The sequence below is a fragment of the Chiloscyllium plagiosum genome, unplaced genomic scaffold, assembly GCF_037043375.1.
Source record: "Chiloscyllium plagiosum isolate Xiang-an unplaced genomic scaffold, Cpla_swu_hap1 HiC_scaffold_17, whole genome shotgun sequence".
Taxonomy (NCBI): Eukaryota; Metazoa; Chordata; class Chondrichthyes; order Orectolobiformes; family Hemiscylliidae; genus Chiloscyllium; species Chiloscyllium plagiosum.
In genome coordinates, this window is record NW_028270155.1 from 6,090,275 (window position 1) to 6,108,737 (window position 18,463).

General features: G+C 45.7%; 1 protein-coding gene across 2 annotated transcripts; it reads right to left on the bottom strand.

Annotated features, from left to right (window-relative positions):
• Positions 1-384: 384 nt before the first annotated feature.
• On the bottom strand, positions 385-18,194 carry cmtm3 (CKLF-like MARVEL transmembrane domain containing 3). Of its 2 annotated transcripts, XM_043706537.2 has the most exons (5): positions 17,962-18,194; positions 15,085-15,240; positions 9,259-9,351; positions 9,028-9,151; positions 385-4,423 (listed from the first exon to the last, which is right to left on the bottom strand). In XM_043706537.2, exons 1-5 carry the CDS (start codon positions 18,076-18,078, stop codon positions 4,389-4,391), a joined length of 525 nt encoding a protein of 174 aa, XP_043562472.1. In that variant the 5' UTR covers positions 18,079-18,194; the 3' UTR covers positions 385-4,388. The 2 variants fall into 2 exon arrangements, with proteins under 2 accessions (XP_043562472.1, XP_087851826.1); XM_087995700.1 differs by lacking the exon at positions 9,259-9,351.
• Between the last annotated feature and the right edge of the window lie 269 nt (positions 18,195-18,463).

Consider the following 18,463-nt stretch of genomic DNA (forward strand, 5'->3'; position numbering starts at 1 on the left):
GTCAGCACTGAGGGAGCACTGTGCCCATTGAAGCGACAGCACTGATGGAGCACTGTGTCCATTGGAGGGTCAGCATCGTGCCCATCGGAGTGTCAGAACCGAGGGAGCACCGTGCCCATCGGAGGGTCAGCACTGAGGGAGTACCATGCTCATTGGAGGGTCAGCACCGAAGGAGCACCACACCCAGAGAGTCTGTGCCAAGGGAATGCTTTGCCCAATGGAGGGTCATTATTGCGAGGTGAAGAATTAAGTTTTGTTTTCTTTTGGATCTGATGCTATAATCATGTTCCTTTCAGGTGGATATAAAAGGTCCCAGAGACATATTGCAAAGGAGGGCAGCTGGGTTCACCCTGATCCTGATCAAAATTTATCTCTCAACCAGCATCACTTTTGAAAGAAACTATTTATTGAGTCATCTAGCATATTACACTTTGTGGGATCTTGCTCTGCACAAATTGGCTGCTGTTTCAAACATTACAACAGTGACCTTGCTCTACTGGCTGTTAAACACGTAGAAACATCCTTAAAAACTGCTATATAAATGCAGATCTTTTGTCTGTTCCCACATGAGGCAGTGGGACTCAGTAAGTGTGGCATAGGAGGAGTAAACAAGAATCCATTTGTGAGATGGAATGATGTTACTGTTTCCAGCTCATTACATTCAGACCAGCATCAAAATCCCTGTTATTTCGGTGATGATATCTCTGAACTGAGGGATGTTAAACTTTTCTGCTCTGATCATTTGGATGCAACTCGTGCTTAATTGGTTACAAAAATGGGGTCAAGACTCTATTTGAACTATAACGATTTCTTCTCTTTCAGGTTTCAACAGCTTTTCAGCTCTGTCCTTCCTTCTTTCTCTGGGGTACCTCTTCAAGTTGCTTCTCTCACTAAACATTCAGTCACCTTTCACAGGGCCGACCATGTTCCCAAACTGAGCTAGTCCCATTAGCTTGCGTTTGGCCCATGTCCCTCCAAGCCTTTCCTATTCATGAACTTATCCAAATGTCTTTTAAATGTTGTAACCGTACCTGCAGCCACCACTTCCTCTGGCAGCTCAATCCACACGTGAACCACCCTCTGTGTGAAAAAACCTGCCCCTCCAGTCTTTTTTAAATCTTCTCTCACCCTAAAAATATGACCCCTAGTTTTGAACTCCCCCAGCCCAGAGAAAAGACATTTGCTATTCACTTTATCCATGCCCCTCATGATTTTATAAACCTCTATAAGGTCACCCCTCAACCTCCTATGCTCCAGTGAAAAAAGTCCCTGCCTATCCAGCCTATTTTTATAACTCAAACCATTCCTAGCAACATCCTGGTAAATCTTTTCTGAACCCTCTCCTGCTTAATAATATCCTTTCAATAACAGTATTCCAGAAGAGGCCCCAATGTCCTGTACATCTCAACATGATGTTAGAGGTCTGAGCAATGAAGACAAGTATGTCAAACACCTTCTTAAACCCCCCTGTCTGCCTGTGATGCAAATTTCAAAGAATTATGTACCTGAAACCCTTGGTCTCTGTTCAGCAACACTACCCAGGGCTCTATCATTAGTTGTATAAGTTCTTCCCTTGTTTGTTTTAACAAAATCAAGCATTGGCCCTTCAGCAGCAATTCCTGATGAAGGGTTTATACCTGAAATGTTGACTCTCCTGCTCCTCGGATGCTGCCTGACCTGCTGTGCTTTTCCAGCACCACCCTTTTCAACTCTGACTCTCCAGCATCTACAGTCCTCACTTACTCCTGTTTTACCAAAATGCAATACCTCACATTTATCCAAATTAAACTCCATCTGCCCCTCCTCAGCTCATTGACCCAATTGATCAACATCTCCTTGTAACCTTCTTCGCTGTTGACTACACCTCCAATTTGGTGCTGGTTGCGAACTGCCTAACCACGCCTCCCAAATTCTCATCCAAATTCTTTTATATAAATGACAAACAAAAGTGCTTCTAGTTCTGATCTCTGTGGAACACCGCTGGTCCTAAAAGCTCCTTCTGTTAAAAGTTGTTACATTTTTGTGAAGAGTCTTGGGATGTTTTACAAGTTATTCCAGATTCACACTAATATATTGCTTTGTCTTTTCCATGATCTGTCCAAAAGTTTGTACATTCAGATAAATGATGAGAAAGCTGTTTTTGTTGTAAATTCATTCATGGGACATAGGCAATCACAATCAAGGATAGTTTTGTCACTCACCTATCCCTAATGTATGGCTTTGCTCGCCATTTCAGAGTTAACCACGTCGTTGAGCGTCATGAGTCACATGCAGGCCAGACCAGGTAAGGGTTTTCAACCCAAAAGGTGAACCAGATGGGTTTCAAACAACAATCAATGGTAGTAGTCCTGTACCATTATTAAGGGTAGTTTTCAATTCCTGATTTATTAATCAGATTTAATTTCTTGGCTGTCTCAGTAGGATTTGAGCCTTGGTCCACCTGTCAGTGGGACTGGAGTTGTCTTGACGAGTTTATTGACATTACCATTACACCATCAAAAGATTATCTCTTACCGTGCATGAGCGAAACTAGGTTCCTGTTTGGTAAGGGTTCTATGTAATTAAATAAGAAGGCATGAGGAAAAGGTTGAAATGCAGGACAGTGGAGTGGAGCAGCCTGCGATATTATATTTCCTTTGAGTAGCAATGTTCCACAGAGTACAACTCAATGGTACAAGCTAGTGTGAAGCTCATGGTTAAAACTGTAGAGTAAAAACAGAAAATGCTGGAAATCTTTGGCAGGTGTGGCACAGTTCATGTTTCAAGGTCAACAGTAAAGATAATGTTACTGTAGTCACACTCTCTGGAGAGAAGATAAAGCTGGTGGTGGTTTAACCTGAGGGTCACCACGCCTCAGGTGAGGGGAGAAGTTGTGAAGAACAGTCCTTCACAGTAATCTCAGCCAGTGTGGGAATTGAATTTACATTGTTGATATCAGTCCACCTGATAAACTAACTATCCAGCCAACTGAGCTAACAGTCCCCATGGCCTATTGTTTGAACAGGTCAAAATTGGAGATGTGGAACGGAAACAGGCGGTCCTGGAGAAACACAGTGGGTCTGGCAACATTTCTCAGAGACAGGAAGTTAATGGTTTGAGTTCAATATGACCTTTTCACAGTACTCTGAGTAACAGTCATATCGGACTGAAAACATTATCACTGTTTCTCTCTGACAAATGCTGCCAGACCCGCTGAGTTTCTCTAACAATTTCTGTTCCTGTTCCACATCTGTAACTATGACCTGCTCCAACAAGTCCTTGGGATTGGTTTCCAGCATCCGCAATATTTTGCTTTTATTTGAAAGGTAGAGATGTAATGGGTTTTAAATAAATACACAGCAGGGAGAAAGGGGGTGGAAGAACATGGCAGCAAGTCTGATGGATTGTCATTTTAATTCTCTTCCCCATCTGCCCACTCTGTCCATTCTCCCTCAGTTATCCTGCACTGTTCCATTGAAGATCAGCACCTAATCACTCAAAGACCCACATGACAACATTCAAACTCAATGTAGAGTTATCATTCAAGGTCATAATATTTTCAGACGGCGATTGTTCACGTTTCATCATTTTCCCATTTACATCTTTTCTATTTTGTTGCTTCACTTCCATCTCCTTTTGTTGACTAGGCTCTCCTGCTTTCCACCCTCTTTTCCTTTCGTTCTTCCCTTCACCTTGCTTAAATAATTGGATAAAGCCTGTGAGAGCTCTTGTGCAATTCAGTTTTGACAAAAGATAACACCATGGTACATAGGGACAGAAGTAAGCCATTCAGCCCATTCAGTCTGGTCTGCCATTCAGTGAGGTCTGATCTTCCACAACTCCACTTTCCTGCCTTTTCCCTATCACCCTTGATTCCCTTCCTGATTAAAAATCTGTCTCAGCCTTGAATATACTTAATGACCTTGCCTCAACAGCCTTTAAGCTAACTATCTGTGGTAAAGAATTCCACAGACTCACTGCTCTCAGAGAAAAGAAATTCCTTCCCTATCCGTCTAAAATGGTGTCCCTTTATTCTGAGTTTATGCCCTGTGGACCTCAACTCTCCAACAAGGGGAAACAACCTCATTGTATCTATCTTGTCAACATGAGACATCAACTCTGTTTCTCTCTCCATAGATGCTGCCAGACTTGCTGAATTTCTCCAGCATTTTCTGTTTTTATTTCAGATTTCCACCATCTGCAGTGTTTTACCTTTGGTTCAATCTTTGGTATCAAGTTCACCTCTCTTGCTCGCCACCTCTTATTTTATGTAGAATTATTTGGATTACATTGCTAACATGAATACAGTTCTGTGCAAAAGTGCTTTAAATTTAATTGTAAAAAAGATGATTCACAAGGGGTTTGGTGACCAGCAGAAACACACAAAGTAAAATCCTTCACATTCTTTTTCAATCTGAATCAGAGTCTGACATTTCTTCTTCACCTTTCAGAGAGAGGGAGAGAAAAACAATGGATACAACCGTTAAGGAGAATACTACATCGTATCAGTTTAGTTCAGACAGTATCAGTCAAAGTTACAAAATCCTAGGTTCAAGTCCTGCTCTGGAAATTGACACAAATCTTCAGGCGACCCTCCCAGGACAGTACTGAGGGAGCACTGCATTGTCAGAGGTTTCAGCACCTTGTTGAGCTTTCAAAGGAGGGTCCTATATCTGTTCTTTCAGAACTCCCCATCTCTTTCTCAAAATAGTGCCCTGGCACCTCTTGCACTCCCTGGAAGGCAGTCAGGGCTTCAGCTGTAATGTTTCTCTGACAGTGCAGCATTCACTCAGAACTGCAACTAACCGTGTGCAATTATCTCAGGAGCAGTATTTTAACTTAATGAAGCAGGCTATGACTGAATGAAATATAACACGGTCAATATTCAGGCTTTGGCTGGTGAGTGACAATTAACGTTCATGCCACACAAGTGTCGGGCAATGACTATCTCCAACAAGAGATCTAACCATCTCCTGGTGACAATCAACAGCATTACAGTTGGTTCTGATATAACTCGATAGTTTCATTCTTGGGCGATCCTGCCTTTTAAGAAAATCGTGCAATAGCCGATGGGGCTAACTAATGGGGCTGGAATTGCGTTAAAGCCAATACAGATAAGGAAAGTTTGCGTTCTACAAATAATGGTCTAAATCCTTCAATTGTGTTAAGTCACGTTGAAGAAACACACATTATAGCAGAACCAACTGTACCATTGATGAATCTCCCATCATCATCACTGTAGGTTGGACCAGTGACCAGAAAGTTAACTCAACCAGCTGCTAAGGAGATGGTGGTATCCTGGTATTGTCACCAGACTAACAGTCCAGGCCATAATGTTCTGATGATGTGGATTCAAGTCCCACAATGGAAATTTGAATTCACCATAATCTGGAATAATGATGATGTGAAGGTGCTGGTATTGGACTGGGGTGGACAAAGTAAAAATCACTCAACACCAGGTTTATTTACACCTGGTGTTATGGATTAATAATTATCTTGTTTTAAAGATCTATTCACTTTTGGAGAAGGAATCTACCAACTTCTCCTGCTCTTGTCTAAGTGTGTCTCCAGACCCACATGAATGGATTCCCTCTGGGCAATTAGGGATGGGCAATATAAATACTGACCCGGCCAGTGATGGCAACATCCTATGAATACAATTTTTAAAAAAAAATCTGCCGACAAGACAGGCAGATCAGAGGTTGGAATTTTGTTGTGAATAATACACTCCCTGAAGACCTCCCATCGTGCTGTTGTGTATTTCCCACATCTCTACCCAGGACAAAGCAGCCTGCTTGTTTGGAACCGTGTCCATTTGTACTGTGTTACAAGTCTGGACAATCTACACTGATGCAATCACCCAGAGTCCTTCAACCTTCCAAATCTTCCAAATCCACCATCAGTTCAGTGGTTTCATGCTCCATGTTGCTAAATTCCAGCTTTTTAAACCAGATTTACTGAATGAATTGAAATGAAATTTAGGATGAAATTTGAAATCTTTATCCTGATCATTGTTTTCCCATGAGGATCAATGTAGATTGTCAGTGGGCAGAATGTTGGCAAATGGAGTGTTTAAAGTTAGAGGTTATCCACTTTAGCAGTAAGAATAGAACAGCAGAATATTATTTAAATGGAGGGAGACTTCAGAATGGTGTGGTGTAGACGGATCTGGGTGTCATTGTAAATGACTTCACAAAACATGGACAAACAGCTATGGCAAGTGATTACAAGAGCAAATGGAAAGTTGGTCTTCAGTGCAAAAGGAATGCAGTTTCAAAGTAGGGAAGACTTGTTATAGCTGCGCAGGGCATTAATGAGACAAGTGGAGGACCGTATATGGAATGGGGCTCCTTACTTAAGGAGGGATACACTTGGGGTGGAAGCAGAGGTTCATTGGGATGAAGAGGTTTGCCTTATGAGGAAAGGCTGAGCAGGTTAGACTCTGGTGTTTTATGAGATGATCTCATTATAATGAAAGATTCTGAGAGGGTTAGACAAGGTCATTCCCACCCCCACCCCCCCCCCACCCCCCACCCCACCCCCACCTTGGGACCATTGTTTTAGAATCTGCTTCAGTTTGAGATGAGGAGGAATTTCCTCACTGGGCAGATTGTCAATCTTTGGAATTCTCCAGGAGAAAGTGAGTCCTGCAGATCAGAGTCAAAGCGTGTGATGCTGGAAAAGCAAAGCCGGTCAGGCAGCTTCCGAGGAGCAGGAGAGTCGATGTTTCGAGCATAAGCTCTTCATCAGGAATCTCTACCCAGGAAGCAGTGGCTGATGCACCATTAACTAAAATCAAGGATGAAGGGGAACAGGCAGGAAAATGGAGATGTATCAAGTTCGATCTGTATAATTGTACTGAACAGTGGAACAGACTCCCGGGGTGTGGAGCAATTAGTTTGTAGCTCCTCTATCTCATGGTTAATGGATTACTAGTCCAGCCATAACCATTAAACTAGCATACCTAAGACTGTATTAAATACACACTCTTAAAGTGTCTGTGATCACTGTTTTTGGAGCAGGGAAGTTCTTCAGGTTTTGTGCATCTTACAGATCATTATGGAAACCAAGAAGATCACAGGCCAGGGTCCCTGGTCTGTGCAATGTTAGTTAACCAGTTGCCATATGAACATTTCCTGCCCTTACATATGGCTATTTTATACTGTCCTGCACTGTGTTCTGACTTGCAAACAATTTGACTCACAAATGGATTCCAGAACTGTATCCAATTTATAACACTTCCTGCTCATTCCTGCCTCCTATGCTCATTGACCCACACTGGCTCCTGCTCAGTTTTAAAATCCCTCGAATGGTGTTACCCGTCACTATCCATAAGACATAGGAGTGGAAATAAGGCCATTCGGCCCATCGAGTCCACTCTGCCATTCAATCATGGCTGATGGGCATTTCAACTCCACTTACCCGCATTCTCCCCGTAGCCCTTAATTCCTTGTATCTCTGCAATCTCATCCAGTCCCTCTCCCACCACTGCTCCAAGATATCTGTACTGCTCCAAGTCAGACTCTGGGGGTGTTGCCAGGATGTTCAATCACTCAAACAGTTCCCTCTTTCTTAAACAAGAGGAAATAGTCACTGTCTCAGCACTTTGGCCTCTTCAAGATCTATCTTTAGATTATTTCCATTGAGACTTTCACAGAATTGCGATGATGCAGAAGGAGGCCATTTGGCCCATTATATCTGTGCCAGCTCTCTGAATGAACATTATAACCTCTGCCACTTTCCTGCCTTTTCCCCCTTAACCCTGCATATTGCTTCTAGTCAAATCAGGATCTAATGGCCTGACTGAACATGCCTCCAATTATCTTCCAGGTATTTCATTCCAGACCCAAGCCAAACACTTGTTTGATCAAATGTTTTTTCTCAGCTTGTAATTGCTTCTTTTGCTGATTATTTTAAAATTGCACCCTTTTGTTCTCAGCCCTTTTACAAACTTCTCCAAATCTACTCCGTCCAGCCCTTAAGTGACTTTGAAAACTTTGAGAAAATCTCCTTTTAGTTTTCTCATCATGAGTATGACCAGTACAGTAGGTGTAACTATCACTGCCTATATAAACTGAAGGTGGAGGTGCCGGTGTTGGACTGGGGTGGACAAAGTCAGAAGTCACATGACACCAGATTAGAGCCAAAAATGTGTTGCTGGAAAAGCGCAGAAGATCAGGCAGCATCCAAGGAGAAGGAGAATCGACGTTTCGGGCATAAGCCCTTCTTCAGGCGTCGATTCTCCTGCTCCTTGGATGCTGCCTAACCTGCTGCGCTTTTCCAGCAACACATTTTTAAGCTCTGATCTCCAGCATCTGCAGTCCTGACTTTCTCCCAGATTAGAGCCCAACAGGTTCATTTGAAATCACAAGCTTTCAGAGCACTGCTCCTTCATCACTTGCCTGTGCGCTTCCCTCCACTTCACCTGATGAAGGAGCAGTGCTCCAAAAGCTTGTGGATTCAAATAAACCTGTTGGACTGTAACCTAGTGTCTTCTGACTGTACAGGGGTGACCCCTGTAGCTGTGGAATCAATTTCCGTGGTTTCAGTTATCCGTGGTTTACTGCATCCCGAACATATTATAGGGAACCTTCCAGAGTCAGGGACCAGGGGACTGCTGGGAAAGTAAGTTTCCCATTGAAATGAATGGGTTTGCACCTATCCGCGGTTCTGGGCGTCTGCGGTAGATTTAGGAATGTGTCCCCTGTGGGTATGGGCTGGGGGGACTACTGCATAAACTGGAATAGCGATCTTAGTCTCTGATGACAACATGACCCAAACCACAAGTAGAAACTGAGCTCTGTAGTCCCTTCCTCTAAAGGCTTCTTCCTCTTCATCCCCCCCCCCCCTTTAAAATGCGCCTTACACTTCCCTGTTTCACAAAGCTTTTTAGCACCAACATCTTCTCATGTGGCTCCATGTCACATTTTGTTTGAGAAACATTCTCGTGAAAAGCTTTGCAATATTTTATGATGTTAAAGGTACTGTATAAAAAAGATGTTGAGTTGTGCTGAGAGGAGGGAGGTGCTGTTTGGTTTCTGTCCTTACCTGTGGATTTTTTGATTGTTGCAGTGTGTGTTGGGAGATCCTGAGGGTTAATGAGACTGATCAAATGGTTGCAGATGTAGTAGAAATCAAATGCAAACACAACTGTTGCCACGAAACCAAAAACCTTTTTGAGAAAAAAAGTGCAGTAGGAGAACAGTAAAACAACCGATTTGAGATAAGAACAGACAAAAATAGAATCTGATCTTTAACGAACGATGCAAAATTACTCACCCCAGCAGTTTTTGCAGATGCTGAACTCTTTGTAATGGCATAAATCGAGATCGCAAAGAAAATAACTGCAGCAGTTACACAGCGCAGGAAATCCTGCAAGATTTTTTGACATATAATATTTGAAATGTGTGAAAGGAAATTGCTCACTCTAAACAAAGTGTGCAAAACTTGTCAAACGAGCTTGCTTCAATGGTTTGTGCCAGAAAGTAAACTGCAAATTACAGACAATGCAATGAATTGAAAGGATTTTGACAGAAGTCAGGGTCTGTTCAACAAAGAAAGAAAATGTATCTTCATTACATCTTTCAGCAGCTCCCAACTGCAGTTAATGAAGGGTAGTCACTGCTCTAAAGTAGGAAACTCCACAGCCAACCTGAGCACAGAAAGCTCCCACAACAACAAAGTTAGAACGAGCAGGGGTTGTGTTTATTGGTGCTGATAAAGGGGATGCGACGGGTACCAGAGTGAACTCCGCTGACTCTTCCAAATGGTGCCAGGAGATATTTTAGGTTTAGTTGGGGCATCACACAGCACCTCAGAAAGACAGTACTCCTGACAGTGTGACACTCCATCTTAATGAACATCTGAGAGGTGTGGCACTCCCTCAACACTGACCCTCCGACAGTGCAGCATTCTCTCAGCACTGACCCTTGGACTGTGTGGCACTCCCTCAGCATTGACCCTCCGCCAGTGCCTATTGCACTGACCCTCCGACAGTGCGGCACTCCCTCAGCACTGACCCTCTGACAGTGCAGCACTCCCTCAGCACTGACCCTCGGACATTACTCCTTCAGCACCGATCCTCTGACATTACTCTCTTCGCACTGACCCTCTGACATTACTCCCTCAGCACCGATTCTCTGACATTACTCCCTTCGCACTGACCCTCTGACATTTCTCCCTCAGCACCGATCCTCTGACATTACTCCCTTCGCACTGACCCTCTGACATTTCTCCCTCAGCACCGATCCTCTGACATTACTCCCTTCGCACTGACCCTCTGACATTTCTCCCTCAGCACCGATCCTCTGACATTACTCCCTTCGCACTGACCCTCTGCCATTTCTCCCTCAGCACCGATCCTCTGACATTACTCTCTTCGCACTGACCCTCTGACATTACTCCCTCAGCACCGATTCTCTGACATTACTCCCTTCGCACTGACCCTCTGACATTTCTCCCTCAGCACCGATCCTCTGACATTACTCCCTTCGCACTGACCCTCTGACATTTCTCCCTCAGCACCGATCCTCTGACATTACTCCCTTCGCACTGACCCTCTGACATTTCTCCCTCAGCACCGATCCTCTGACATTACTCCCTTCGCACTGACCTTCTGACATTTCTCCTTCAGCACCGATCCTCTGACATTACTCCCTTCGCACTGACCCTCTGACATTTCTCCCTCAGCACCGATCCTCTGACATTTCTCCCTCAGCACCGATCCTCTGACATTACTCCCTTCGCACTGACCCTCTGACATTTCTCCCTCAGCACCGATCCTCTGACATTACTCCCTTCGCACTGACCCTCTGACATTTCTCCCTCAGCACCGATCCTCTGACATTACTCCCTTCGCACTGACCCTCTGACATTTCTCCCTCAGCACCGATCCTCTGACATTTCTCCCTCAGCACCGATCCTCTGACATTTCTCCCTCAGCACCGATCCTCTGACATTACTCCCTTCGCACTGACCCTCTGACATTTCTCCCTCAGCACCGATCCTCTGACATTACTCCCTTCGCACTGACCCTCTGACATTTCTCCCTCAGCACCGATCCTCTGACATTACTCCCTTCGCACTGACCCTCTGACATTTCTCCCTCAGCACCGATCCTCTGACATTACTCCCTTCGCACTGACCTTCTGACATTTCTCCTTCAGCACCGATCCTCTGACATTACTCCCTTCGCACTGACCCTCTGACATTTCTCCCTCAGCACCGATCCTCTGACATTTCTCCCTCAGCACCGATCCTCTGACATTACTCCCTTCGCACTGACCCTCTGACATTTCTCCCTCAGCACCGATCCTCTGACATTACTCCCTTCGCACTGACCCTCTGACATTTCTCCCTCAGCACCGATCCTCTGACATTTCTCCCTCAGCACCGATCCTCTGACATTACTCCCTTCGCACTGACCCTCTGACATTTCTCCCTCAGCACCGATCCTCTGACATTACTCCCTTCGCACTGACCCTCTGACATTTCTCCCTCAGCACCGATCCTCTGACATTACTCCCTTCGCACTGACCCTCTGACATTTCTCCCTCAGCACCGATCCTCTGATATTACTCCCTTTGCACTGACCCTCTGACATTTCTCCCTCAGCACTAACCCTCCTACAGTGTGACACTCCCTCAGCACTGACCATCTGACAGTGCAGCACTCCCTTAGCACTGATCCTCTGACATTACTCCCTTTGCACTGACCCTCTGACATTTCTCCCTCAGCACTAACCCTCCTACAGTGTGACACTCCCTCAGCACTGACCATCTGACAGTGCAGCACTCCCTTAGCACTGATCCTCTGACATTACTCCCTTCGCACTGACCCTCTGACATTACTCCGTCAGCACTGACCCTCTGACATTGCTCCGTCAGCACTGACCCTCTGACATTGCTCCGTCAGCACTGACCCTCCGACATTTCTCCCTCAGCACTGACACTCTGACATTACTCCCTCAGCACCGATCCTCTGACATTACTCCCTTCACACTGACCCTCTGACATTACTCCGTCAGCACTGACCCTCTGACATTACTCCCTCAGCACTGACACTCTGACATTACTCCCTCAGCACCGATCCTCTGACATTACTCCCTTCACACTGACCCTCTGACATTACTCCGTCAGCACTGACCCTCTGACATTACTCCCTCAGCACTGACACTCTGACATTACTCCCTCAGCACCGATCCTCTGACATTACTCCCTTCACACTGACCCTCTGACATTGCTCCGTCAGCACTGACCCTCTGACATTCCTCCCTCAGCACTGACACTCTGACATTACTCCCTCAGCACCGATCCTCTGACATTACTCCCTTCACACTGACCCTCTGACATTACTCCGTCAGCACTGACCCTCTGACATTCCTCCCTCAGCACTGACCCTCTGACATTACTCCCTTCACACTGACCCTCTGACATTACTCCCTCAGCACCGATCCTCTGACATTACTCCCTTCACACTGACCCTCTGACATTACTCCGTCAGCACTGACCCTCTGACATTCCTCCCTCAGCACCGATCCTCTGACATTACTCCCTTCGCACTGACCCTCTGACATTTCTCCCTCAGCACCGATCCTCTGACATTACTCCCTTCGCACTGACCCTCTGACATTTCTCCCTCAGCACCGATCCTCTGACATTACTCCCTTCGCACTGACCCTCTGACATTTCTCCCTCAGCACCGATCCTCTGACATTACTCCCTTTGCACTGACCCTCTGACATTTCTCCCTCAGCACTAACCCTCCTACAGTGTGACACTCCCTCAGCACTGACCATCTGACAGTGCAGCACTCCCTTAGCACTGATCCTCTGACATTACTCCCTTCGCACTGACCCTCTGACATTACTCCGTCAGCACTGACCCTCTGACATTGCTCCGTCAGCACTGACCCTCTGACATTGCTCCGTCAGCACTGACCCTCCGACATTCCTCCCTCAGCACTGACACTCTGACATTACTCCCTCAGCACCGATCCTCTGACATTACTCCCTTCACACTGACCCTCTGACATTACTCCATCAGCACTGACCCTCTGACATTACTCCCTCAGCACTGACACTCTGACATTACTCCCTCAGCACCGATCCTCTGACATTACTCCCTTCGCACTGACCCTCTGACATTTCTCCCTCAGCACCGATCCTCTGACATTTCTCCCTCAGCACCGATCCTCTGACATTACTCCCTTCGCACTGACCCTCTGACATTTCTCCCTCAGCACCGATCCTCTGACATTACTCCCTTCGCACTGACCCTCTGACATTTCTCCCTCAGCACCGATCCTCTGACATTACTCCCTTTGCACTGACCCTCTGACATTTCTCCCTCAGCACTAACCCTCCTACAGTGTGACACTCCCTCAGCACTGACCATCTGACAGTGCAGCACTCCCTTAGCACTGATCCTCTGACATTACTCCCTTCGCACTGACCCTCTGACATTACTCCGTCAGCACTGACCCTCTGACATTGCTCCGTCAGCACTGACCCTCTGACATTGCTCCGTCAGCACTGACCCTCCGACATTCCTCCCTCAGCACTGACTCTCCGACATAACTCCCTCAGCACTAACCCTCTGGCATTATTCCCTCAGCACTGCATAGGGAGTGCTGGTCTAGGCTATTGACTGAATCTCTGGAGTGGGGTCTGATGGGTGAAGGCAAACACAGTATCAGCAGCAATGTTGGTGGAGGGGGAGCAAATACTTTAAATATTCCAGATGATTAATGGTGATAGATGTTAGGGTGGATATCTGTGGTAGAGCCCAGAAGTAAAGGGACACAGCTTGATCATGGGTAATGTCAGGCAGTGCCCCATCACATGAAGGGAGTGGAAATCTGGAACCAATGAACCTGGGGCTCATTGGAAAATGTCCAAATTTGAGACTGTCAGATTTCGGTGAGACATTGATGGTTTTGGGAACCAAAGTAGGTAAATGGAGTTCAGAGGCACATCAGTCATGATCTCAATGATTGTCAGAATATACCTGAGGGGCTGAATGGCCTCCTCATATCCCAGTTCTGTGCTCAGGTCTGTGGGAGTAGGTGTTTTTCATTGAGAGATGTATGCCACAGAAGTGAGAGTGGTTACTGACTGAGGTGAGGGGTCATGTAGGATTTGCCCCTGAGTACAGGGTTCAGATGTTATCTGTGCCACCAGCCCCCCTCCCAAGCACACGCTGTCGTGGTTCTATTCATTCGCAGGACTAGGCATCGCTGGCTAGGCCAGCATTTATTACCCATCCCATGTAAGAGTCAAACACATCACTGTGGGTCTGGATTCATGTGTAGGCTAGACCAGGTAAGACTGGCAGATTTCCACCATAAAGGTTCTCAGTGTACCACAGAGTCAAGAGATGTACAGCATGGAAACAGACCCTTTGGTCCAACCCATCCATGTCGACCAGATATCCCAACCCAATCTCGTCCCACCTGCCAGCACCTGGCCCATATCCCTCCAAACCCTTCCTATTCATATACCCATCCAAATGCCTTTTAAATGTTGCAATTGTACCAGCCTCCACCACTTCCTCTGGCAGCTCATTCCATACCCGTACCACCCTCTGTGTGAAAAGGTTGCCCCTTAGGTCTCTTTTATATCTTTCACCTCTCACCCTAAACCTATGCCCCCTCTAGTTCAGGACTCTCCCAGCCCAGGGAAAAGACCTTATCTATTAATCCTATCCATGTCCCTCATTATCTTATAAACCTCTATAAGGTCACCCCTCAGCCTCCGACGCTCCAGGGAAATCAGCCCCAGCCTGTTCAGCCTCTCCCTGTAGCTCAAATCCTCCAACCCTGGTAACATCCTTGTAAATCTTTTCTGAACCCTTTCAAGTTTCAGAACATCCTCGAACCAGATAGACTTTTCCTGACAACTGGCAATGGGTTTGCGGTCAACATTAGATTCCAGATTTTAATTGAATTCAAGTTCTATCATCAACAGTGGCACAATTCAAACTTGGGTCCCTCAAACATTACCTGTCTCTCTGGACTAACAGCCTCCCGATAACACCACTAGGCCATCAGCACCCCCGAACACTGCTGTACATTTTACACCCAGGAATACTGAAAGGTGCTACTTACAATCAAAGGGCCGTGAAAACCTGGGAAATTGTCAATGTACTGTGTCACATACACGTAATAGGCACAAATGGATAGCAGGAACTCGATGAGTGGAGCAGCCATGAATGCAGCCATAGGGGATGCCAGGTAACATATTAAAATGATGAAAGACAGCACCTGGGGTGGGGGGAGAACAAGAGGAAAGTGAACTAGCTGAGGCTGCACAGAAAGCAAGGCACTGACCTGTGACCCTGCAAATGACCAATCAACATTGTTCTTCCAGTTGTCAATTACAATCTCAACCCATTCCCCTCCATCTTCACATTGGACCTGCTCATTTAGAGGGTCTTAGAGAGCACAGGTAGAGACCATTTGGTCCATCACATCAATGCTTGCCCTTTGGAAAGATCTATGCAATTAGTTCCACTCCTCTCTCCTGTTGTGATAATGTAAACTTCACAACTTTAATAGCTGCTCATGGATTGAAAAAATCCAACCATTCTGGAATAACCTGTTTCTTGAAATGAAAGAGACAATGAGACACCGTTATAAAGGGATTGAAAGCAACATGCGAATGAACTATCCCTGGCAAGAAACAACATAAACACGCTATTTCCTGGGAGAGAGGAGGTAATGACTGCTTGCAAAGCTGCTGCCTTGTGACAAGTAAGTAATTAACTTTGCCTGCAGAAGCAATGTTTTGAAGTAAAGGGGTTAACTGCAGAAAAAACTGTGTTTTTAAATAGACAACTAACTCTGAATATAACAAGGAACAGGGGAGCTGCTTCTGATAAGAAGGCAAGCTATAAACTGGAGATCTCCAGAAGAGTAATCAATGTTGGGGATGAAAGAATCGATTGAATCATACCAAAACCCAAACAATTCAGTAGCAGAACTTTGTAGAACAACACTGCACAAAGATCGAAGAGACAGACACTATTGGTTCAAATCGTGGCTAAATTCCACCATTAATCAGGTAATAGCTGAGTTGGGTTGAGAGGCTTAACTTGTTTACTTGAGGGACTTAGTTTGATTGCTACATGCAGTTAAGTTTAAATCATTGTTTTAGTACTTGATTGTGAAATTTCTTAATAACTAGTCGAATTAGAGGTAACTTATGGTGATTTACCCACAGGATTGGCTTTCTTTGTTTCCCTTTCAAGTAGTTCTCCAATTCCCTTTAAAAGATCATAATGAAACTGCCTCCACCACACTTTCAGGCAGCACAGATCATTAATAACTTTATGCATGAAATAAATCTCCTCAACTCAGTTCTGAAGAGTCATACTGAAGTTGAAATGTTAACTCTGTTTCTCTCTTCACAGATGCTATCTGACCTGCTAAGTTTCTCCAGCCACTTCTGTTTTTATTTCCTATTTCAGGCAGGAACAATTTTTCCCTCGCTACTCTGTTCATGGTCCTCCTGGATTTGAGGACCACTTGTCAGACCAAACACAAGACTGCCAAATTTCGAATGATTGCAACTGGGGAAAAGGGTGGTTATTGGTAAGTTGATTCTGATTTGTTTAGGTATTGCTATGGAGAGCAGAGAAGGCACTCCTCAGGTTCCTAGGTTACTCAAAAAAAAACCCAGCAACACCTTCATTTTGTTTGCAGAGAATGGGTAATAGTGTATGAATATAGCAAATGTGATGAGCTGAACTGGTTCTATGAAATTAGTTACTCCTGTAGCTGTTAGCACATACAGAATTATCCAGCAAATCTCCAAATCCCATCTAACAGACTTCCTGTTTTAGGTTTTGAAAGTATGGGCTGCTCGGTACTTTGAGGAGAAAGTGAGGTCTGCAGATGCTGGAGATCAGAGCTGAAAATGTGTTGCTGGAACAGCGCAGCAGGTCAGGCAGCATCGAGGGAACAGGAGAATCGACGTTTCGGGCATAAAAGAAGGGCTTATGCCCGAAACGTCGATTCTCCTGTTCCCTGGATGCTGCCTGACCTGCTGCGCTGTTCCAGCAACACATTTTCAGCTCTGCTCGGTACTTTGACTATTTCCACGTGGCCTGTTATTGAAACTTTATTCCCCTGGCACTTTACTCTCTGGCATAAATTGCCACTATCAGTTTGTGATTTGGCACTCTTGCATTTATCCTGACGAGTGTAAGACCTAAAACTTTGGTGAAATGCTTCCCTTTTTGGAAATGTTCCACGTCTGATTCAAGGATGGAATGATCCAACAGAGTGATCTGTGTGAAAACAAAAAAAATGCTGGAGACCAGAGTGGGTCAGGGAGCATCCATGGAGAGGGATCACAGGGGGTCAGGCAGCATCCATGGAGAGGGATCACAGGGGGTCAGGCAGCATCCATGGAGAGGGATCACAGAGGGTCAGGCAGCATCCATGGAGAGGGATCACAGGGGGTCAGGCAACATCCATGGAGAGAGAACAAGCTGATGTTTCGAGTCCAGATGACTACCCACATCCCTCTGCCCTCCCTCTGGCTGATCTGAACTGGGGCAGTGGGGGAAGGGGAACATGGTGTTCCAATGCTCCTGGTCTCTGAGGGAGTTCCTGCCCATGGTTTGGCCTTAGGTGAACAGACCCCATCCATATTGCCGGCTGAAACACAGGCACTGGGGATCAAGCATTTTATTGGTTCCTGAAGGTTAAAGACCCTGTCCTGGTTACTACAACAGTGACACCCAGGCGACATGTGCCCGTTTCACTGTGATTTCCAAGATTGCCACCAACCGGACTCTCTCCTTGCCAAAGTAAACACTCAGATAAACAATGCCTGTTTGTTTTGATTTGACACGGTTTGTGAAATTTCAGTTAGCAGCCTCTGGCTTACAGCTCGTACACAGAGAAATGGGGGTGAAGATGCTCGCTGAAAGGACAATGCACACTTTAGCGGTTACACACACACACACACACACTTACCACTTCAGCTGCCAGCAGCAGACCTTTCCGAGACTTCAAGAAAGCTTTGTCCGGGATAAGTGCACTCAAACCGGTAGAGGCTGCGGGAACTGACTCCGGGAACTCCGACTCTCCCATTGCAGCACCAGGTCAGGGGAGGGGCAGAGGAGGAGATGGGAGTCGTGCAAATGAAATGAGGTTTTGGGGAGGCTTTGTCTTTCAGGGAAATGTAAGGACTTTTTCTTTAACAGGGAGCTTCAGCGGGAAACGGAAATGTAGGTTTGCGGAAACTTGGGATCCTCCAATCTGAGACAATGGGTTGATCGGAGTGGGGAAAGAGAAAAAACCCAGCCGGACCGACAGGAAATATTATTTTCATAAAAGCGAACAGCATGAGATCAGTTTCATCACGACTTTTCTCAAGACGTTCAGCAAATCGCCTTCCAACTTTGCACGAAAAATGCAAACATTTCGTTAAGTTCTGGCCAACAAAGTCTCTAATAACCTTTGCAAAATAAACCTG

Bases quoted from the DNA above. Each gene is read 5' to 3' on its own strand.
- cmtm3 (XM_043706537.2), bottom strand. From the start codon at position 18,078: ATGGGAGAGTCGGAGTTCCCGGAGTCAGTTCCCGCAGCCTCTACCGGT. The intron at 15,241-17,961 runs GTAAGTGTGTGT...CCCCCACCCCAG, and splicing joins TGCTGCTGGCAGCTGAAGTG to GTGCTGTCTTTCATCATTTT. The intron at 9,152-9,258 runs GTGAGTAATTTT...TTTCTCAAAAAG, and splicing joins CATCTGCAAAAACTGCTGGG to GTTTTTGGTTTCGTGGCAAC.